This window comes from Labrus bergylta, chromosome 23, assembly GCF_963930695.1.
Source record: "Labrus bergylta chromosome 23, fLabBer1.1, whole genome shotgun sequence".
In the NCBI taxonomy this organism is placed as follows: Eukaryota; Metazoa; Chordata; class Actinopteri; order Labriformes; family Labridae; genus Labrus; species Labrus bergylta.
Window position 1 is genome coordinate 10113881 of NC_089217.1, and position 24116 is coordinate 10137996.

At 42.4% G+C, this 24116-nt stretch overlaps 1 protein-coding gene across 8 annotated transcripts in view; it reads left to right on the forward strand.

The window, feature by feature from the left end:
- strip2 (striatin interacting protein 2) overlaps positions 1–24116 on the forward strand; it is a 26848-nt gene continuing 2732 nt past the window's right edge. The window contains exons 1-22 of one of the 8 annotated variants that reach the window (XM_065951279.1): positions 1–264; positions 5082–5204; positions 6749–6818; positions 8447–8521; positions 11779–11913; positions 12047–12167; positions 13281–13349; positions 14024–14130; positions 14352–14479; positions 14741–14929; positions 15356–15406; positions 17441–17673; positions 18605–18670; positions 18753–18816; positions 19722–19793; positions 19982–20056; positions 20267–20364; positions 21055–21181; positions 22359–22459; positions 22865–22931; positions 23033–23137; positions 23266–23470. In XM_065951279.1, the coding sequence (XP_065807351.1) occupies positions 154–264; positions 5082–5204; positions 6749–6818; positions 8447–8521; positions 11779–11913; positions 12047–12167; positions 13281–13349; positions 14024–14130; positions 14352–14479; positions 14741–14929; positions 15356–15406; positions 17441–17673; positions 18605–18670; positions 18753–18816; positions 19722–19793; positions 19982–20056; positions 20267–20364; positions 21055–21181; positions 22359–22459; positions 22865–22931; positions 23033–23137; positions 23266–23470 (2392 nt within the window). In that variant the 5' untranslated portion in view covers positions 1–153. The remainder of the gene's footprint in view (positions 265–5081; positions 5205–6748; positions 6819–8446; positions 8522–11778; positions 11914–12046; positions 12168–13280; positions 13350–14023; positions 14131–14351; positions 14480–14740; positions 14930–15355; positions 15407–17440; positions 17674–18604; positions 18671–18752; positions 18817–19721; positions 19794–19981; positions 20057–20266; positions 20365–21054; positions 21182–22358; positions 22460–22864; positions 22932–23032; positions 23138–23265; positions 23471–24116) is intronic. The other 7 variants (XM_065951280.1, XM_065951282.1, XM_065951283.1 and 4 more) reach the window with 7 other exon arrangements.

Below are 24116 nucleotides of genomic sequence, written 5' to 3' on the forward strand. Positions count from 1 at the left end.
AACGGCGAGAGGAGGAGGAGGAGGAGGAGGAGATCTTCAACTTGTGCTCCGGAGCCGCCGGTGCTCCTGCTGGTGCGGTGCAGTCTCAGCTCTCAAACCGGACCGGTATGCACTATCCGCGGAGGAGGAAGTGAGCCGCCCCGACAGAGAAAGATGCAGGCGGAGGACATGGAGGTACCTATCATTAATAACCTTATCGATAACGGCGACAGACAGAAGCCGAAAGGGAAAGATGTGTTCAAGGATCAGCAAAAGGAGTCGGAGGTAAATCGCAGAGGTTTTCTCTGTAGAGTCAGCTGCTAACGCGTATATGGCATAGGAGCGCACTGGCTGTGTGTGTGTGTGTGTGTGTGTGTGTGTGTCCTTGTACGTGTGTGTGTGTTTGGTGTTGCTGGGGAGCTTTCGGACCAGCTGAATGTCCTTTCTATGCATTGAGTCGCTGTCTTGGCTCGAAAGCATGCATGCAGACAGCCAGGCAGGCAGAGAGACAGCGAGGTGTTATTTTGGCAACCGGCTCCTATAAATAACCCAGCAGTAATCCTACAGCGGTGCTCAACGTGCAGAATGCAGGTGGAGAAATGTGACTGCTGCTGTTAGGACCACACCACCACTACCACACAGATTTCTTTATGTCTAACGACTATGATTTGTTTTTTTTAATTATCACAAAGTATTCTCTCCTTTACAGCATAATATCCTTATCCTGCATTGTTGACATTGGCTTGTGTCCTTGAAACAACTCTGTGTTCTCTGAAATCCAATTGGTCTTGTAGTGTTTAATCATGGATGTCAATAGTTTGCAGGTTAGAGCTTCAAAAAGGCAAAAGAGTTCTTGCTATTCAATCTTTAAATAGCTTTAATTGATCAACATAATACCCCACTGTGGTCTCTTGGCATGGAAACGGAGAATTGTCTTTTCAAACATTTTTTTATAGAAAGTTGTACCTTTTAAGTCCAGAATACTGAACACTATTGATATGACGTAGTTTTACACTGATATTCTTTTCTATTATTGATTCATCTCAATGAATCCTGGATCACCTATTTTGTCTACTACATAATTGAAAATATGGAAACTGGTCACTAAAACATATTTATTAAAACGTCTGTCAAACGAGCAGTCCAAACCCAAATCATCCAATTTAGTATTGTATCAAAAAAGAAACGTAGCAAATAATCCCATTTGAAAACCTCAAAAAAACGTCAGGAATAATGAATTGGTTTGCAAATAATTGCAGACATAGGACTAAGATTAATAGACCAATCAGCTGTAGCTAAATCGGTTTAGGTATTGCTATCAATGACAGTTTTTGATTTGGATTCATATCCTCTAATGTTCCATGCACTGAAAAGATTTGCTCTTTAAATCATTAGCTGCCTGCATTATTTCTTTTATCCAATCGAAGAGGCAGCAACCTACCCATAGCATTACTTTACAAACAGATCTTATGTGATCAACCCTCTGAAAACTGCATGTGTAGATCTACTCGTCTCTTCCAAATATGACAGCAGCTCAGTTGACGTTCACTCTGATGATGCTCCTCATAGAGCAATGCAGATTTAATTCATCCCCTCATACATTTTCTTCTAAGGTGTTTTCATTCCTCGGTTGCTCAGCCTAGAAACATCAGGCAAGTGAAGTAGTCAAAGCTGTTGTCCAGGCATAAAATCCAGTCAATGATGTGTGTGTTTTTGTTTGGGAATTGGAGCGTATTCATCCCCATGCCGTTTGATTCTAGGACGAGGGCTTGTTGATGGTCTTGGGGGTGGGGTTGTGAACGATACGGACATTGAAAGCACTTAATGTCTGAGCCATGTGTTTAAGTTGAAGCCTTCCAGCCACTGCACAAGAACTGGGCTGGTCTGTCCGCTAAGTTAACCTCATATCTGAGTCAGTCGTGGACGTAAATCGTCTGTCGTTTGCGTTGCAGCCATCTCTCGTCTATGTGGCATATGTTGGGAGGAGTGGGGGTGGCCTGCCTTGACATCCTGCCCGGTGTTTGCACATCGAGAAAAGCTGTGCCAGTTTGGAGCCAGGACCGCTCTCGTTATCAGCTGGCGGCAGAGGGAGAGAAAGGGGGAGACAGCGAGGGGGGACTGGGTGAGAAAATGATGGCGAGGGAAAGGGATCAGGAGAAGCACAGTGTCTGTGTTTCTGCTGACAGGAATTCAAGAAACATGACAGTTGGGGATGTAAAGAGCCATCACTTCAGTTTCAGGGACAAGCTGAGCACCCGGTTGTAACAGCGGGCTCTACACCACGTGGATTGTGCATCGATTTATGCAAAGTAATTGACAACAGCTTTTATTACAGAGTAATCGGCATTAAATCGTTTATCAAGCACACATCCATTGGTTCCATCTGTTCAAAGGTGAATAGTTATGCTGCTCTCGCTTTATATCCTTACTGCTGGAAAACTGAGTCGAATCAGTCAAAAAGTCAGTCAGTAGAAAAGTAGTGGAGCCCGACCGAATAATCAGCAAGCCGATATTAGCATATCCAGTGACCATCGGTTTCAGCTTCTTTTATCACAGATATGTAATATATATACATATATATTTATTCACCAGTCAAAAAGCATTTCATTTGAGTTTCATTGTATTAAACTAGCAATATCTTTGTGGCTGTCACCAGCAGAGTGTCAGGCGTTGATGCATGTTACGTTCCACCTGAGTGACCATCTTGTATTACATGTATTTTCCACAAGTGTTTGATGACTGCATTTGCGGGATCAACACGATAATTGTGTATATTTATGTCTACAGATCTAAGAAAGATCAAAGAAAGATATCGGCCGATATATACTGCTATCAGATTTATTCTCGCTCTCTAATATCGGTATCGGACCCAAAAATTCCATATCGGTCGGCCCTAAAAGTAGTAACAAACTATTTTCAATCTATTCATTTAATCATTTTAGTTGTTTTCTTGGCCAATAACTTAAACAGTATGCGTAGCACTTTGTGAATAGTGTAATTTGGATTGGCTTTTGGTCTGTTTAATACTACTACACGCTTATATATCTTGGTTTGACAAAATAAAAAAAAGTAGTTGAAACTCGTGATAAGGACTGAAAACCAATCAAAATACAATTATTACAATAATTATTTCAGACTCAATGAATCAATTCATCTTTTCCCACACAACTCACACGTTTTCCTCAAAAAGTGGTGCCTGTGCTGCGTGTGTGAACACAAACAGCAGAGTTCTTCACCTGACTGGATTCAGATTGTTTTCCAGAGATTCACAAGCAAGTGGACAGCATGTGTAATGACGCTTATTTCCTCTGACCGCTGCACTTCATACTCATCTGCTCATCAGCATGTTCTCTTCCACTCATTTGTGAATACTATGAATACATCCAGTTACATTCATCATTGATTGATAAGCAAAAGTCGTCGTCTGCCATCTTGGATATTTTGTAAACATTACAGGCTTCTGTAGTGTCCTTTTTGTGTCATGTCTTGCCTGTTGAGAAATTGAATGCAATTTATGATCTAAACAGAGAATCAGTTAATCAAACAGTGATCTACACATTCGCTGTCTTAGCCCTATGATTGAAACAGACTGCTGCATCAGGCAGCAGGATGAATGGGAAGGGACGGCACAGTGGCAGCAGTGGATGAATGTGGGTGTTGAAACATCTGCCTGCAGCACAGATGATAACACACACAACAAGTCTAAGATAGGGTACATATATCTGATGTTGTTCCTCTTGGGAAGACAGTGAAAGCAGACAATGTTTTTATAGAGCAGATTTTATAACCCTGGCTCCACGGGGAGTTCAATTTGATTTGAAGTGAGCACTGATTAGTAGGGCTGTCTCAAGATTCGATTTCAAGTCTTGGGGTCACGATTCGATTCAGAATCTATTTTCGATTTCAAAACAATTCTGGATTCATTGAGCCATTGATTGAAAGTCTAATCCTACTTCAGGATCTACTCCAGTCATCTGTGGGACTGGCTGAATTTCTTGCTGCTCCATTTGGCATTCTACTGAGTTAAAGAGCTAGCCTCAGCACAAAGCAGGGAGTGACTGATTAGCCCCCCCCCCAAAAAAAAAAAAAATCCATTTTGGAAGTTTTGACTTCTCAGAAGATAAGAATCTTGATTTTTACAAAAAACAATGTTTTCCCACCTCTACTGATGAGTTCTTAGATTGCATTAAAAAAGGCTATTTAAAAATCTAACCAACTCTGTATTCATTAAAGCATGGCCAAGCTTTTCACTAATACCTTTATACTGTGCTGCTAGAGATGGTGTCTTCAATTGGCCTCTGGGAGAAGGATCAATATTGAGTGGTGCCAAAAGCAACACAACATGAATCATGCTCTCACCTGAAAGGCCTTCCTTTTTCCATCTACCCATTACACAATGATGCTTCAGATATCGATAAAGACTGCCACTTGTCTTGAGTCGACTTTCATGAAGATTTCATAAAGAGCTTGTTGCGGTTTGATACACTGAAGCAGCACCTACAGGGCTCACAGGCTTTGCCTCTCACACTCAAAGAGTTATTGGGTGATTCTGTGAATCGGACGCACTCCCGAGTGGTTCTCATTTCCTGTTTTACAACTGCAGTAATGACATCAAATTAAATTTCCTTGGCTTGATGTCATAAACAAACACTCGACTGACGTCTTGTATATTTGCGTCTGTGCTCTCTTGGCTGCTGCAGGTATTTATAGCTGGCATTACATGACAGCACCGAGTTGTTTAACCAGGGTAGCTGACTCAGAGCACATCCTTATTTACAGTCCTGGCCCTGGGACAGTTCTCATTGAGTTAAACACATCAAACACTCTGAGCTTAGAGAGTTCCAGTGCTGCCGCGGGGTTCCTTTTTAAAAAAAAAAAAAAGAAATCTCATTAACTGTAAAAGTGAATCTTTAATCATTTCATCAGTCCACACCCTACACCTACATCATAAAATGCTCCAGTCACCAACGCTAATTCTCTCACTACTATAAAGGTCCAACTTCCCCAGGCATGACCGTGTACCACTCTGTTTGCTGCATCCTATAAGATCATCAAGTTCTTATTGTAACCCATTCATTCTTTTTCTACTGTCCGTTTCATAGCACTACGCTAACAGCAGGGGCGGCTGTGGATCAGGGGTAGAGTCGGTCGTCTCTCAACTGGAAGGTCGGGGGTTCGATCCCCAGCTCCTGCAGCCACCATGGGCAAGACACTTAAGTTGCCAAGTTGGTTGTGTATGAATATGTATTAATGGATTAGTTAATACTTATTGTCCATTTTACATAGCAGCCATCACTGTGTGAATTGATGTGAATGTGAAGGTGTGACCTGCTACACAAGCTCAAGTCCATTTACTATTCACAAAACATGTGCAGATACAAGTTGACCCTGGACTTTTTTTCACTGTCTTAGTTCAGCGCGTTAGCATGCTTACACCCACTAATTAGCTCCAAACACTTATAAAGCTGAGCGCAAAGTCATTTGTTTTCAGGACGTTGAAAGTTGAGACCTGATGGTGGCGCTACATGAAAAGGAATCACCAAAGTTATTACAATTAAAATTCATCAGTATCAAATTCAAAGTAAACGTCAGAGGGATTCATCCCCTGGGGATAAGAAAAAACTCCGATTTTATAGCTATTCATCCAATCATTGTTGAGATTACAGAGTAGAGATCAGATGTGGTGGACGACTGACATTTCCACTCCTAAATCAAAGAATCTGTCAATCATAGGCCTCTTGTACAGCTAACTATCTTTTATAAACATTTATAACTTGTTGTTTTTAATGCATGCTTCTGATTGGTCAATAGTCTATAGTCTGCTATTTCTGTTTAGCAAAACATACTTGGAAGAACAGAGCATTGTAATGGAGACAGTTCTGATGGAACCTGAGCTTAGGATCATGTCTTGTTCATAGTAATATGTCTATTAGGCTGTTGAACATTTGGCTGAAGATAAAGCAGAGAAAAGGAGAAGAATAAAACACTGCAGAGCTTGAAGACATGACATTTTTTAAGGCCGGTTTATGGAAATGTCAACAGTCTATGGGGTGTCAGAGAAAGCAGTTTTTGTCCCATGTCCTTTAGGGTTTTGAGAAAGTTTGAACCCCCGTTTTTAATCTATCCGAAAGGCTAGCGCTCTTCCATCCAGCTACCAACAAATGAGTGGATATTGTGGACATACTGTCGTGTAGAAGGTTGCAGCAGATATTCAGTTGTATGTTGCACGTGAGCGTTTTACAAAGAAACCCTAGTGTGCAGTCATGTGCCCATGCTAATCACAGGTTGAGGCTGAAGTCAGAGCCGAGAGAGACCCTCCGCTCCATGCAGAGGTTAATCCGCTCTTTAACAGAGGCCATGTTAAGTCCTGTGGCCTCCTTTTCCCTCACTTTCTCCTCACTGCGGTTTACTGCTCCGACTAAGTGCCTGGGAGAGCTTGAATCAAGCTACAGAGAGCATGTGTAATTGTGAGTGGATGCTCTCGATTAGAGGGAATGAGAGAAACATTGCGAGTGGCCCGGAGATTTAGCAGCCAATCATACATAGAAAAACACATGATGAGGCGAAAACTGTGAAAGACTCTGAAGAGAGTGTGTGGGTGGTGTGTGGAGTAAAAATGTGTAGGATTGAGATTGCAAACGGAGTATAGACAAGTGGAAGGTGTAAAATGTGAAATACGTACAGTATTTATCTGTGATAACAGCCTGTGTATTAAACAGCCAGACTATAATGTACATGCTCATGAGTGTTTTTGTTCTTCTCTTCTCAGAGCTCCATGGAGTCTCCAAACCTGGAGTTTGAGTATGGAGACACAGACACTCTGACTGCTGAGCTTTCAGGTACGACTAAGCAGCTTGTAATGTTGTGATGTCTTTCAAAATAATAAGAAAATCATACTTTACACCCAGATCACTGGAACACAAATCTTGCGCACACGCTGCTTCGAGGGCACTTTCTTAAAGTAACCTTTCCAACCAATCAGATTGAGTCATTGGAAAATTGTGCAGTTTGGTCCTCAGACCGGAAAACAAAAACAAACATGTCTAAAAAGCGCTTCATGGTTAATGGACGTGATTCCAGGCACATCCTCGCGGCCCAATTTTGGGACCCGACCCACCAGTTGAGAATCACTGCTCTAAACAGTATATGACACAATATATATTAAATAAACAGTCAAATATATTTATTGAGGCTGCACACACTCATGGCTGTCTCTGTGTTGTTTTAGCACACACTTCTATCTTAAATGTGATTCGTCATGTGCTGTGGTGAAAAAGTGAGGCTTGATTACTTCTTTGAGTCCGTCCTCTGTACCCTCTCTGTATGTAAATGAGACTAACGCCTAAAATGATGAAAGGTTGTCATATAAGACTCCGGATTAAACTCACAGAATTCCTACAGGAACATTTCTACTTAGCATACAGGCTACAATGTGCTATTGATACAAAAAAGCACTCATCTGCATTCCTCAGGATTTTTCATCTGTTTCATGTTACAGTGTTATTCCTTAAAACAGGACAATAAGATGAAGATCCACTGTGGAAGACCACAGAACAAAACCCGGTCCTAACATAGGACACGTTGTGTGACTAAGGTCATGAGTAATCCTGAACACCAGAATTATACATTCAGAACTGCCTAGCATCTGTGTATCTGGGAACAGCTCATGTGTGACTGCAAGCTTGGTGTATGAGTGCCAAAAAGAAGATGAATGACGTCATATTGGGAAAAAAAAAAGAACTCAACAATACAAACAGATGAGAGTCCTCATCGGTCAAGTACTGTTTTTATTTCCCAGTCAGGTTAAGTGCAGAGAGAATCGTTGAATAATGACATTGAAGTCAAAATGATCGTCCTCGTGGTAGATTGCAAGTAGCAGCTGAGTTTCAGAGATTGTTAGTCACACTTGAAACAAACAGATATTTACAGCAGCTGTGTAGCGACAGCTCCTCGGGGGGGTCAAAGAAATGACGACTGTTCTCAGAAGGTGTGACGGATCGTTGGACTGTTCATGAAACACATGAGATCACTTCTAAGGAGACAGGAGCTCTAATTTTGTCTGTTTGTATTAGACCATGGACCTGTCTTCTGCTTCTGTTCAAAACATTTGATAACTTTTCTCTCGTAACTACTCAACTCCTTTTCCTGTCTTGGTTCCATTCTTTTGTATTCCGACCGTCTGTTCTATTTGATTCTATTCTATTCTAACAGCATTTGTTTCTATTCTGCTCTACTGTAACTGTTCTATTGTACTCTCTTTGCTTGACATTTAAACCGTCATACATTTGTGAAACATGAAAAATCTGAGAAGCTGAACTTGAGAATGATGCTTTTCATTAAAAATGACATTTATGATTCGGACGCAAAAAAATATTTGCAGCGTCTTTCAGCGTTTTTTTCCTCGATTCATATATAAGCTGACTAATTGTTTCAGTTCTAAGTTTTGCTGATGATATTCTGCCCACAGAGCTCTACAGTTACACAGAGGAGCCGGAGTTTGCCCTGAACAGAGACTACTTTGAGGAGGACTTCAGGACCCATGGTACTGTATTTTGTTTCTGTGTGTGTTTGTGTGTTTTGAGGGGATGCTGAGATCAGGGGCTTTGGTGTGTTTAGATTACCTGGAGAGTTACCAGTTGTGTCGTTACCTTCTGTCACTGTCGCATCGGGAGGGTGAAAGAATGAGATGTTTGCTGTGTGTGTGTGTGTATCTGTGACCCCATTTTGAGTCTCACACACACACACACACACACGACTCCACCAGGACCCTTCTTTGCTGTGCGATATCAAACACAAAGCAGACAGCCAGTAGACTGCGGCTGCTGCCTGCTGTTGCTGTTGTTTATCGCAGAGACCTTGACGGCTCCTCCGACAGCTCCTCCGACAGCTCCTGTGTCACTGATGACTGTCAGAACAGTACAGAGTCCTTTTGTGCAACTCTGAAAGACCTTTTTTGACTCGAGGAAACAGCGTCCGTTTGATCTGCACGATGGTGAAGGTTAACTGCGCAAACATTTCTTACACAGCAAACACACGAGTAAAAGTGTTTGAAGGGATCGGCAAATCAACCGTACTAATAGATGCATAATTCTCATGATACATCAGTCAGCATTAGAATACAGTATTTACCTTTGAAGAATGCCTGGTTGCGCAGTGTTAGTCAATGTCGGCTTCTTTGTGAAAATGCTAACGTTAGCATACACTTAGAAATAATATTACTACATAGAACCATAAAGGGTTCTTCAACTTGTACCCATAAGGGGCTATTTATGATCCCTGGTGGAACCATCACACTATTAAAAAAAACAAACAAAGGAAAGAACAGAACAGGTTACACACGAGAGAAAAAGCTATAGAGGAGAAAAACTAACTTGTAATCATACCGACTTGTATTACAGATCTCCATTTAACGGTCACCATTTATTCTCCTTTTGTCTCAGTTTAAATAAGTACAACATTTTCATGAAGTTTCTTATTCTAAATCCACTGTGAGCTTGTATTTATAACAACGATACCTTTAAACCCCTCACAAACACCACAACATGCTGTTTCTGTGTCTGTAGCTTTAAATGCAAATTCTAGAGGGGTGTGTTCGTCCACACAGAACCAGCTTTGTGAGCTTCCGCACATCACTTAGATTTAGATGGTGTTTTAGTTTTTTACTCAGAACCCGGCTCTAGAGCGACTACCATGGAACCGTTACACTTTTCCCTCCAGTGTTAACATGAACCCACTGTTTCCGCTGATTCTGCACGTTACGAGAGAACATCTGTTTTCTTGTCTGGTCTTAATCCAAATGAATTGGAAGTGGAAATGCAGAAGCACGAGTGTTGTGTTTTTTTTTTTCTCCCTGTTCTTCTTTCTGTAGTTCGGTTCAAGCTGTGGTCAGTGGGAGTTTTGTTACTCAAACAGAGGTCGTCATAGTGCAGTCAAAGTTAATCCAATCCTAACGTTCAGAGCATTCAGAGCCAGAGCAGCTCACCATGCACACATCAGTAGCTGAATTAAGACTTATTTATGAATTTTAAAAAAAACTCATCAAATCAGATTCTTCTCCCTTTATTACATAATCACCGTTTTTTTAAATGTACAATCCAACAGTGGTGACAAAACCATTTCCCCTATCCAGATCTCACATCATTCTTTTTAACCTCACACATAAAGTATAGCGGGGGATTTGTTTCTGTTTCAACACCGTTCAGCTCAGTGGTCTCACCTCTGAATAGGGCTGTAGGTTGCTTCCCGTGTGTATTTTGTTTGAAGCCCGGCTGACCAGCCACATCAAAGCTCTGCTCTTTAAAGCTGTTCAAAGAGTGACGACGCCAAGAGATACCGAAAGGAGGTCCAATCCTAATCCAAACCATATGATGAGCAAAGCAGCAGTTATTTCTACACCTGATGGGGTCTTGTTTGGCTTTGAGACGATCAAGCCGTCTCAATAGCTCAGTATTTGCTGATTCTGTTAAATATTCCAAAAAGGAGAAAATAAACACATCAAAACGCCATGTTGATCATTTCTAACCCATCGCAAATCTCACACTGACACTAAACAAAAAGCCATGCAGGTCTCAAGTCATTGTTGTAGATGTTATAGACAAAAGAGCTTCTTTGCAGCCGCTCCGAGAGAGATACGAGCTTCACCCTCTTCATCTGTCACCTCCTCTCCAAAACTGAGTGGTAATGAATAGTGGGATTTAGATGAGAGCCTCTCTGGCTGCTGTTTTAAAGAGATAGAGCTGCCTCTTTACATCACAGCCTTTTCATTAGTGTGTGTGTGTGTGCTGAGCAAGCACTGTATGTAAGATGTGTATATGTTGTGTGTGGGGTGTATGTTTGTGTGTGCATGTTTATGTCAGAGCTTTAATCATTCTGCACACCATTTTTTCCTACCATAATACATAAAAATCCAAACTCTAATCACTGTGATTATGTCAAAGTGTCTAATTTAAGCTCTTCACAGAAGGGAAAAACAAAAACGCTCTTTTTGGGGCTGGTGCTGTGATTAGAAAGCATTTTTCCATCCTGATTAAAGAAGACAGCGCTTGTTAGGCTACATTAAGTCTGAGCTTCGCTGATCATGATGATCTTCCGCTGCTAAATGTCTATTACTGTCTTTGTAATTATCACAACGTCTGAGAGTAGAGGACTGTGAAGGGTGGGCATGCATCTCCTTCAAAATGTTGGTTTTTTTTTTTTTAAAGTATTTTTGAGATCTACTTCATGTAAGACTTGATAGATTGGTTTCTAATTGACTCAGTTAATGACTGCTCTGTAACACTATTAAAATCTAATGAAAGATTAAAGTAGCAGTCGTTCTCTTCATCTACACACACTGTAACATGACTTCTCTGAAGATCCAGGTCATGGACACAAGTTGAATTCTAAAGTGGTTAAATACACCATGGATGGACTACTTGCTCTGGTATGAACAGCTTACGGTGGCTTAAGTTTGTAAATGTTAGCGAACATAAGCTAAATGTTGCTCACTGGGTTAGTAAGTCTATATCACACTTGTTCTGCTGTTTGAGTGACTTAGCATCTAAGCTGAATGGTAAACAGTTTGTTAGTTTTTAACTACACAGCTTAACACACGTTGAGTCAGAGCTTTATCTGCATGTCAGCCACTGTGCTTTAAGATACAAACCATATAATCTAAATGAGCCAAGTGCCCGGTCTGCTAACAGTTATACAGCCAAATATACACATTAGTCCTGTGGCCGTCACTGTCTTGTCAAAGGCAGAGGGAAAAAAAGTGTTTCTGAAAATAACCTGGCAGGCTGTGTCATGTCCTTCCTGCAGCTCGAGGCAGGAGGTGGATCGAGCTGACGGTGGAGGAGCAGCGGGCCTATGTGATGAGGCTGCTGGACGCGCTGGAGGTGACGGACAGAGACAAGAGGCTGAAGGTGGCACGGGCCATCCTCTACCTGGCTCAGGGTACGTAGGCCTAAAACATTGCGACCACGGTAGATGATTTGGTACATTCATAAAACCAAACCCCAAAATATAAAGTGCAAAACAGCCTAAAATCACACCTTTGGCATGTTGCATGTCCCCCCCCCCCCCCCAGGAGTGTTTGATGAGTGCGACACAGAGGTGGACGTGCTTCACTGGTCCAGACATAATGTCTTTCTGCTCTACGATATGGGCATCTTCACAGCACTGCTGGAGCTGCTGAGCATGGAGATAGAGTAAGTAGATATCCTAGAAACGTTGAGTCATTAAACAACTGTACTGTACATTCAGGGGGGGAAAAAAACTGCTAAGTCATCATAAGTTAATGAGGAAATCACAACTACCTCTACTTCCACACGATCAACAAGTCAAGCTTTTGTCTTGAATTTGCTCGATAGGACAAATGACCTGCTGCTCCTCTTGTATTAACTATATAAAAGAGCATTAAAGAATCGCACATTAGGGGCAATCAAAGCCTTAGAAAGAGAGACAGAGCTTCTTGTGCGAAATAGTTCTTCATACCTTCTTGAAAATGCTTTTTCTCCTGAGGCTGAGGGTTTGAGGCAATACAGGAAGGGAGGAGTCTGCTTTTATGATTCAGAGATAACGGAAGTCCTAACACTAAAATCCACAGTTCTTTCATTGGCAGAAGAGTTGCATCGTGGTTGTCATGTTACTGAAAGGTCGTAGACTGAAGTCCTGAGAGCCTGTGTATTTCTCAAGCTTAAAAGTTCAACCTTTTTCTTTTGTCTAATAAGCCCTCTGGTGCCTAAATGTATCAACACTGCCCTCCCAAGTCCTCCAAAAAACCCCTCTTGTGCAGAGAGAGGTGCTCACTCCAGTGTGAGGAGGTTTGAAGGAACAGAAAGCCATTGAGAGAAACAGAGAAGTGCAGAAAACACTGTTTGTGAGCCGCACTTCAAAAAAACCCTCCACTGAGTACTACAGTACAGCCGCAGACTCCTCCAAGTTGTTTGTTTTGCTTCTGGTGCCAGCCGCAGTTGGGATCCAGTGCTTCTTCTTTGTTGTTATGTAAGCTGCTCTGGGGCATCATGGCACAGTCTGGCCTCTCACCATGCTGCGCAGCAAAGCAGTGTGAGCAAGCTATCAGAGAAACACACACACACACACACACACACACATGGCAGTTTACAGGCTATTCTACCGTATGAATATGAATGCGATGAATGCAGGCAAAATGCACTACATCAGAAATGTGAGTGTGGTTGTGTATGTTTTAAAAGCTCTTGAGTTATCTTGGATTATTTGATTGTACTGTATATGTGCGCAGACTGTCTTTATGTCAAATAAAAGAAGACAATTGTTTATTTGTGTTTTTGTGTCTGCAGTAACAACCAGGCGTGCAGCAGTGCAGTGAGGAAGCCTGCCATCTCTCTGGCAGACAGCACAGAGCTCAGGTGAGCAATATTTCACATTTCCTTTCATAAAATACAGAATACCGGACTACTGTGCACAGATACTTTCTAAGTCTTGATTGGATGTCTCCCATTGTGCTCTTTAAAAAAAAATGTTCTTCTTTTCTAGTTTCCACGTGCTCTAAAGCAGCCAATTTCTGTTCCAGTCATTTTCATTCATCTTTGCCTCCCCTTAATGGAATTGATTTTTTTTTTTTTTTCATATACACACATTAGACACACACACACACACACACACACACACATGCAACAAGGCCCTCGTCTGGGCATTCCCTTGTTGACACTTGTAAATAATTACAGCCTAGAGGAGCATGTTTGTACTTAATTGCTGCCAGTGAATTGAAAGCCGCTGTAGATGTTCTGAACTAAAGGAGGGGCCTTGTTAAGAGAACAAAGCATCTAATGAACGAAACACCACAATGTTAATGAGCGGCGCATTTTTTTCCCGGCAGCGCACAGGAATCATTTCCTCATTGTTAAATGCACAGAGTGACTTCCTTTTCTGCGTCTTGCACTTAAAAGTTCAATTGTTGCTCATCGTGCTGTTTATCATATTATCGACTCGTCTATTTGCAGACCTTTTTCCCCCCGGGCCATTATTATTGCTTTAGGCAGCGATTAAATGCTTTCCTCACTTGTGTTTGTTTTCATTGCAGAGTGCTACTGAGCATTATGTACCTGATGGTGGAGACCATTAGAGTCCAAACGGAGGACGACAGGCCTGAGTGGAGAACAGCCAGAGAAGCCTTTAAGAATGAGCTGGGTGTGTGTATGTGTGTAAAGACAAATATAAGACAAAGACAAAGTCGTGTGAAGTCATAATTGTGTTATTTTGCGCACACACACACACACACACACACACACACACACACACAGACACACCAGTTATTGTTCTATCGTAATAATACATACTTAAAAAAAAAACAACAGAACAGAGTTGGTTCTGTCATAACAGATGCAATTATTTGACCTTTAACCCCTCAGGTTCACCTCTTTACAATGGGGAGCCCTTCGCCCTGCTCCTCTTCACCATGGTGACCAAGTTCTGCAGCATGAACGCCCCGCACTTCCCCATGAAGAAAGTACTACTTCTGCTCTGGAAGACGATACTGGTTAGCACATTTCAACCATTAAACCGTAATGTGCTTTTCTGCCCCTTTTCTGTGCTTCTGCATTGCATATTCATTAGTAAGTTCCTACTCTTCCTAATGCTGTAACTGACAAGAATGCATCAAAAGCATCTTATGAACTATTTTTCAAATCTTTAAAAACCTCTGTAGAATTCATCCCTGGCTGGCTACTGTACTCTTCCTGAATCCTCTGGTCATATGCCTGTGAATCATTGTGCTCCTGTGTCCGTCCTTATCCTCTAGTTCACCTTGGGGGGCTTTGAGGAGCTTCAGGAGATGAAGGTTCGAGGTCGGGAGCGTCTGAACCTGCCTCCACTCCCAGAGGACAGCATCAAGGTCGTGAGGGCCATGAGAGCAGCCTCTCCTCCAGCCTCCGCCATGGAGCTCATTGAACAGCAGCAGCAGCAGAAGAGAGGACGCCGAAGCCGCAGGGTACCGAACCCACCCACCTAACCCACACACACACACACACACACACACACACACACACACACACACACACACACACACACACAGTCACACACATTGGCCACATTCAGAGAGCTTATTTGAAATGCTACCCCTGACTAATTTTACCATTACTTGCCTTCTTATAGGTGAACAACTTATTCTGTAGAATTCCTCCTTTAACTCACCCTCTAACTGTTTGCTGGGTGACTTTTTTTTCCCTGCAGTTCTGAAGCGCAAACATCGCTGGCTCTCTGCTGTAAGTCAGTGATCCCGGCGATGAAACTAGCGCTGGGTGGGCTTTGAGAATTCAAAGCGTGTTGTTTTTACTAGAGCTTATTGACTGGACAGGCTTTCTCTCTCTAATTGCCCTCTGGTTTCTCATTGCCCCTCTTCCTTGTGTCCCCACAGAGTGCCTTTGTTGATAGCTTGGAAGGAGACAGTCCCTTTCCCAAGAAGCAGGTCTTTACCCACAAATTCCCTTTTTTTTTGTTTCCTCTTGCATTTTTTTACTCTGCATTGAGCTGGACTTTAAGCACTCCTCTCCCACCTTCCCGACACCTTATTTCTCCTCTCTCCTCTTTCCTTCTTTCCTTTCTCACCCTGTCATTTAACCTCATCCAATCATCATCCTAAGATGCACCAAAATCAGGAACCCTATATAAGATGCCAGACACCGTACCCTCCCTGCGTGACGACAAAACAAATTTGATAAAGAATAACTTTTTCAACACTATTTGACTCTATATACGATTTATATGTTATACTAACACAGTTTGTTGCTTTATAAAATCCATCAGAACACCTCAGTTGTTCCCAGTGGTTTTGGTGCAGTCCTATTCATTTCCGAAGTTTAACATTTCCATATTTGTATCTCTAATTATATGAAGCTACTGCAAGCTGCCAGTTAGCTTAGCATAGCACAAAGACTTAAAACCGGGTATCACAGTTAGCGATTTGCAGTTATATGCTGGTCTCGTTTTGAGCAGTGTGTTTCCCAAATGTGAAACTAGTCCTTTAAATAAACCATTTTAGGCCGCATGTTTTCTTTCCTTCTTCTCTTTTTGCCTCTTCTATTGTGTCTTTCCTTAACTTCTACTTGCTGTCCTTCCACTTTCCTTTATTTCAAACCATCATCCAAACATTTCCTCCATTTCCCCTAACACTTCCTGATCCTCTTAATTTTCCCTCATGTTCTCCTCTACATGTTTTCCCTCTTTTTTTCTTTCTTAATACCCCCGCCTCTTTTCTTCCCTCCCCTTCTCCTCTTAGGCTTACCCCCATCATTTCCATCACCCTTCTCCCACCTCATCATCCACTAACACCTCACACTGTCTCTCCCCTATCTCTTTCTCCTCTCTCCTCTTCCTCTTTCAACTGTTCAGTACTGGGGGGGGGGGGGCTTGAGAGACAAGGCTGACTTGCTGGCTTTTGTCATTGGCCACTCTCCACAGTCCCATAAAGGCAGTCACGTCAGACATCTACCGTAGTAGCATCTCCCCTGTAGTTTTCATCACATCGCTGCTAGGTTTGGCCTCAAAAATCACCTCGCAAAATCACCGACTCTGGACTAGGGGTCAATATCCTTAAAATGCATTCATTGAGGAGGAGAATCGAGATCTGAATAAAGATATTATCTCGTCTGTGGGCTTTGGGTTACAGTTGATCTCTCTCTTAAATGGATGTCATTGAAAGCGTTTGTCCCCTAACCCCGATAGATAAACACTAGCTTTACCTCCCACACAGCAGTGAATGGCTTCTCCATAGAGAATGGCTCTCAACACGGTTTCACCTCTCCCTCCCTCCCTCCTTACCTCCCACCGTACACTCACTATACTCCTCACTTAGTCCAGCATTAGAAGTAGCCTTGGCGCACCATACGTCGACTGCACTAGCTCTGATAATGTTCTGATTCATGCCTGATGCTTGCACTACTGCCACAGTCATTCATCGGAGACATTGTTTGGACTGAGATACTTTGTGTGTGTGTGTGTGTGTGTGTGTATGCTTGTGAATGTGTGTTATGCACTTGAACTGGGTTTGTTTGTTTGTACATAAAAAGCTACATATAAAGTCTAAGTGTTATTGGACCATGCTTGCATTTTTTGCATTTTGAAAAAAAAAACAGTCTGTGTTAAGTCAAATCAGGAACGTTGCTTGTGGTTGCTGTGGAAATCTGTCCTTTCTCTTCTGCTTTGAGAAAATGTCTTTTAATTGAATTTCCCTTCCCAGGGATTTGATTATTCGCAGCTTTGAAAAGGTTACAGGTTGTTTTTTTTTTTTAAATACTAATGCACTAAAGAGATTGTTTAGTGATCAACACTGCTTTTTCTAACTTTGACGCTGGAGCTAGGAGACAGTTAGCTTAGCTTTGTGCAAACTGAAAACCTGGAGAAACGACGAGATCATGTGACTCCTAGCCAAAGCAGTCTTTAAAAGTGTAATTGATCATCTGCTCGCTCTCTCTCTCTCTCTCTCTCTCTCTCTTTCTCTCAGCCTTTGGTCAAGCAGGACAGCCTGGACACCTACAACGAGCGCGACCCGTTCAAGAACGACGACGCCCGGGACGAGGAGGAGGACCCCGAGGACACGGACAGCGGCATCGAGGGGGAGGTGGACCCCATGGACCGTGATGTCATCATCCAGCCGCCGCCTCCTCCGCCTCCCCTCAGACCCCCCACAGAGAGGGTGAACTTCCCCAAGGGTCTCCCATGGGCCCCTAAAGTCAGGTTAATTGCACAGCTCTCGATCCTGCACTCTGTTTGTGACTCGCATAATCAGAGTTTCAGAAACTCATTTCAGGATAGACTACACTGTAGACCATCCCGAAAGTCAGACAAGACCATTTGACAAAGATCCTGGATACAAAACAACATTCAAAACAGCTCAGCTCAGACGTTAAAATACAAAACTTATACTGACACTCATTACTTCAGCTGGCTATAACAATGCCTGCTGAATTTTATGAGTTTAAAAGCACTTATTTTTTAAGATGAATCCTCCAAATGAGGGTTGGCCACGTGCCATTTTGACCACTGAAGTGGAGAAAACTTCCCACCCACAGCCAGAGCTTTACACCATTTGGCCGTCAGCTGGTGTCAGCCTCCCACCCTGATTCTCTGCCACCATTTGCAAAGTTACAGGACAAATTTAGAAAACTCTCTCCCGGCTTTTCTCTCTTCACCCTCATCTCACAATAAGCTCTCCATCTGTGTATCCTGGAAAGAAGCATGTGTGTCTTCCCAGGGTGCTGCCGCCTCTGCTTTGGGGAAATGAATAATGCATCTCAGGGAGGACACAAACACTCGAGCGGTCCATTTATCATGCATTTATTATCAGAGAACCTTATCATTGAGTGAGTTCGGCTCGGAGAGCTGCATCACACGGGGCTGATTAAGTGTCGATCAGTAGGAGGCTCTGAACCCTCCACACAGCGTGACTGATGAGATTTGAGAAAGCTAACGCAGCGTGCTGTGCTCCTGTGCTTGTTTGTGTGGGTGTGCGCGCACATGCAAGCGCCTCCTTTTGAAATGGCTGTTTAACAGCGTGTTGATGTGCAGAATTGTTGCAGCAGGTGTTTTCAAATGACTCTATAATCTGACTGCAGTGTGTGTGTGTGTGTGTGTGTGTGTGTGTTCGTGGTTATGTGTGTGTGTGTAGGGAGAAAGACATCGAGCACTTCCTGGAGACGAGTAGAAACAAGTTCATCGGGTTTACCCTCGGAAAGTAAGTGTGATTTTAAGAATATAAAAAAAAAAAGCCCTTAATGTATTCTCCTTATTTTAAGTCTCGTGTTATTTTCTTGTAGTGACATAGAGACCCTTGTGGGCTTGCCCCGACCCATCCACGAGAGCGTGAAGACTCTTAAACAGGTGAGTGGGGACATCCACGTATGTCTAGATCTTGTTTTTCACACATGGAAACAGGTTACAAAGTACTAGATAATTAGGAAAATCAAGGTATTTGACATAAGCACGAGATACTTGAGTCTAATCAAAGTACATGCACTCGGCAAAGAAACCCCATGCAGACCACGCCCCCATTCCCCACTGACAAGCTACTCTACCAACCACGTGGTCCCTACTTTTCCACCACAATCCAAACAGCACCACCACTTTTCAACAGACCCATCCTCCTCTGCCTGTGTGAGCCAGCCCATGCAGCGACAACGCTTACACCACTCAACCCCAACGCAATGTAGACCGATGGGCAGCAAGAGCCAGGACGCCACCAGGGCCCCGTACAGTGTCAGCCCTGGGAAGGCTGAACAGCTAGCCCTGACTGTTGTACTCATACTAAAGCGCAGTGTTTTCCAGAGGGGGGCCACTAAACAGACAAGACCAACAAACACATGTGTCATCTGCTCTGATTCGTCCACGTTCCCTCCAGCCGCATAGCTCAGTGCCAGTTTGTTTGAATTTCACAAACTGAAATGATCACCAAGCAAATCAAACTTTTTTTTTCCCCCGCGACAGAAGTCTCTCCAGGTCTGAGAGAGAATTCTTAGTTTCCAAGGCTTTCAGCCACATGACTTTCTCAGATATTTCTCAGGCTTTTTTTTTTTCTTACTCCACCATCCCCTTTTCTTAAAGTCCTTCTTCTTTCTCCCCATATTTTGACTCATTACAGCCAAAGAGTTTTTTAATCAATAACCCCCCCCCCCCACTGCTGAGACCCCTGACATTGACATCCCACTTACTCCCTCTTAACACCTTCATATACTGTCCATGTAGTTATAAATACATTTTAGAGTCATGAATTCTCTTCTTATCTCCAGCACAAATACGTGTCCATTGCTGAAGTCCAGATTAAGAGAGAGGACGAGCTGCAACAGTGTCCGCTGACTCTGGTTAGTAATGTCAACATAACATTTTTAAAACACATGATTTTCCTAAACATGAATTGATGAGTAATGGGGACATTTCATGGGATATTTATGTGATTTAACCACTCCTTTTTTTTCCCTCCTGAAATGTGTGATGAATTTATCTTATTTAATGTTTGTGTGCTTGATTGTCCGTGTGTATTGTTGTATAGGGCGAGGAGGAGGTGGAGGAGACGTCAGCCGAGATGCTCTACCTGGGAATGCTTCCTAACCTCTCCCAGTATGTGGTGAGTGGCCCATTGGCAATATCCATCCATACGGTCACCTGACTGAAAGAAATCACACTGTTTTGCTACCAAATTGCCTTTTCATTTTCCCTCTAAAGACCACCTTTGAATCAAGGAATCCGCCCAAGCTGTACCTCTTATATGTCAAAACATAATAGATCCCAAACTGGGCCTTTGGTTTTAAACCTGTGGCATCATTCCCTGTGTCAGATTGCCCTCCTGAAGCTGCTTCTGGCTGCAGCTCCAACCTCCAAAGCTAAAACGGACTCCATCAACATCTTGGCTGACGTGCTGCCCGAGGAGATGCCGTAAGTACTGCGGAAAGATCGCCGAATAGGTTACACATCATGGTGAGATGTTAATGCAGTCTCTTTGAGCCACACTTCCATTCGGTGGTTGGAGATAAAATAAACGCAACCTTTCACCTTCCACAGCTGCTGTTTATTAAAAAGCCATTTATAAATAAAATCAAGTTTGAAAAGTGAGCTCTGAGGAAGTCAAAGTGTTCCATGCTCATTTTAAGCCCGGTATTTCTTAATTTATTAGCTTTCCTCTCATTTTGATAAACATTATTTGAATAAAAATACACTTTCTTCTTCTTTTTGCTCTGCGTTGTGGCCTAGTTTTAAACAAACGGACACACCAGAGAGCTGAAAGACAGTCTCCATGTCAGGAATAGAATAGAAACAACACAAGTGAAAACATTCCGAACCCTGTCTGACATTTCCGGCCCCTGAGATCTGTGTTTTTTCCGCTTGTTTTGATGTTGCGCCTGATGAGCTCGCTGTTGTCGTTTGAAAAAAACCTTGAATGCACCATCAAAGACTTAGCAGATGATCTGGTTGTTTAGAAAGGACCGAGAACAGTCGGTTTTCTTCATGGTTATGTTTTTTTTCCCCTTCTTGAGAACAAACTGTATTGTTATTCGAGTGTTGAAGGCCTCACATTGTTTTTTTTTTTTTGTTTTTTTTTAATGTGTATGTTTGTGTCGCCTGCAGTATCACAGTCCTTCAGAGCATGAAGCTGGGGATTGACGTGAACCGCCACAAGGAAATCATTGTCAAGGCCATCTCTGCTCTGCTGCTGCTGCTCCTGAAACACTATAAACTCAACCACATTTATCAGGTACACACACACGTTCTCTCTCTCTCACACACACACACACACATATCTCCCTCTTCCAGGCACCCCACATCACCTACTTTCTCTCTTTTTACATTATTCTCCTTTTTCTCTATCTCATCCTCCCCCTGCACACTAATACACTAATACACCTCACACCTCACAACCTCCGTCACACTCCCACTCCGGTGCTCATTCAAATGCAGACAGGAAAAAGGGTCCAAGGACAGCATGTGGTCCAAAATCACATATTTTGTTTACATGACATTTGCATTATTTCAAGTTGATTGTGCCACAATTCAGTGGGATGGAGGCATGTTTTGTTGCCAGGAGGAGGATCTTGTAGATGGAAAACATTGTCCTGGTTGAATCAAATATCCCATTGGTTAGCTGAACAGTGTGTGGACCCTTTTCATTTCTCTGCAGTTAGTTTATATTTCTTGTTCTCTGCCTGTGTGCATTTTGCCTGGATGTGCGCACACGTTCGCGTTTTTCTCTGTAGTGGTGCCAGGAGGGGCCATTCCTTCACACTCTTTTTATTAACTGCCTTGTAGAGTCACAGAGTCATAGTGGCAGTGCCCTCTGCTGCTACAATAGGAGATTGCATGCAGATTGAAATAAAAAAAAAATGAAATAATTAAGTTTTGTGCATTATCTGACTGCCTTACAACACTGTATTTAAACACCTGGACTTTGATATATATATAATGACATACAAAACATTGTTAATATATCCCTTTGCAAGCAGCCTCTGTCAATACAACACAGAAATATAATTTCCAGCTGCAGAATTTCTTCTGTTTTTAATCTTGGTAAAGCTTCTTGAATGAGGTGAAGGATTTATAGAGAAATCCCTCCCGGTTCTTGACCTTTTTTTGTCAATTGGGAAACTCATCAATGATGGGGGATTATTGGCTTCAGGATTTAGATTTAACCTCGTCTATTCTTTCTTCAGATGTGGATTTTCCTCTCCAGGATTTGTCAAGTCAGCTATATATTCTCTCAGTCATTGTCATGTTCTCTCTTTCATTTAAAAAGCATTCTAAGTAAGAATCACAACTAAAAAGCAGACGTCTATAACTTTCTTTATTATTTTATTACACTTTTAGTTGTTTGTCTTCTCCAGACTGTCAGGCTTTCTACCTGTTACACATTGCTGCCTCTTCTTCTTTCCCTAAAGTTTGAGATCGTCTCCCAGCACCTGGTGTTTGCCAACTGTATCCCACTCATCCTCAAGTTCTTCAATCAGAACATCATGTCATATATCAGTGCCAAAAACAGGTAAGATCTTCCTCTTTTACCCCATACTCCCACCAAAACACTACACTTCTTCTATTTCACATTTTATTAACAGAACAAAAAGACTCGGATGGTGCAGGTCAGGAGACAGAAAAAGTGTAGTATCCTGCCTTCAGTTTTTGTTTGTGGGCCTTCTGATAAGAGTAATAACATATCGAATACATTGTGCATGGATGCAATTTTGCATGAATGAAATGTAGGCTATCAGGGGGTGTCACAGATGGCCTCACAGCAGTGATGCAATGACAGGAGATTCAGGGGTGAAGGGAATGAGATGGTAGTAGGTGCAGAGACAAAGCCGGTCTGCTTTAGCTCAGGGACAGGATGAAGTAAAAACAGTACATTTCATGTAGGATACGCGTCTGTCTTTGTGCGTTTGCATTGCAGTATATGTGTGCTGGACTTCCCCCACTGTGTGGTGCATGAGATGCCTGAGCTCACCGCAGAGAGCCTGGTGAGTCCAAACATGAAATCTGACTGACGGTCAGCTAGTAGAGTAGAATGATATCATTTTTGAACTCATTGTGTATTTTTGTATCTGTGTTTGAACTTTAGGAAGCAGGCGACAGCAATCAGTTCTGTTGGAGAAACCTGTTTTCTTGTATAAATTTGCTGAGAATATTAAACAAGCTGACCAAGTGGAAACACTCCAGGACAATGGTTAGTAACTCTGCACTGCTGTGTGAAGCCTTTCACTGCTTTAGGACAGAATTTCCACCGACCATATGCCTATGGAAGACCACAAGGCTCCAGAGTGCTCCTGCAGTGACCTCTGTTCCCCTTTTCAGATGCTGGTGGTGTTTAAATCTGCCCCCATCCTGAAGAGAGCTCTGAAGGTGAAGCAGGCCATGATGCAGCTCTACGTCCTGAAGCTGCTTAAGATCCAGACTAAGTACCTGGGCCGCCAGTGGAGGAAGAGCAACATGAAGACCATGTCAGCCATCTACCAGAAGGTCCGCCACAGGCTCAACGACGACTGGGCTTATGGAAACGGTAAACTGGGGGTCTGCAGAACCAGAACCAGAATCAGGAAGTGTTTAAGAAGTTGACATGGCATTTGAGTTATGTCATCACAGCATCAATGAGTCCGTTTTATGCCAGAAAGCAACAAATATATGACAGGCTTCAGTTTGAGTTTTGATTGCATTTTTTTTAAGCTGAACTTTTTGTGGGCTGGGGATAACTAAATTACAATTTCCACAACAGTATACGGGAATGAACTTAAAAGTCAAAAACATCACTAATTAGAGTACAAAGAATAATGAAATGCAAAATAATGAATAATAGATTAATGACAATACTATGATCAACTAAGTCTAATTTGAATTTTTTTGGAAAGATAAAAGATAGGTATTCGGATAGGAAACATTCTAAATGCTGATTTTACAATACATAGTAGATGTGTACATGTGTGTGTTGTAACATATCACTTTGTATGAGAGCTGTGTGGTGCGACATACAGCCAATTGGGAACAATCTAGAGTATGTTGCCATAGAAACAGCAAAAGGGGGACTGTTCAGGGTCACAGTCCCTCGCGGGTGAACAAGTGATCTGTCACCATGAGTGTTAGAGAGAGATGGATTGAAGAAAGAGATAGAAAGAGGGGGAGGAATGGTAGGAAATAAAAATATGAATAAT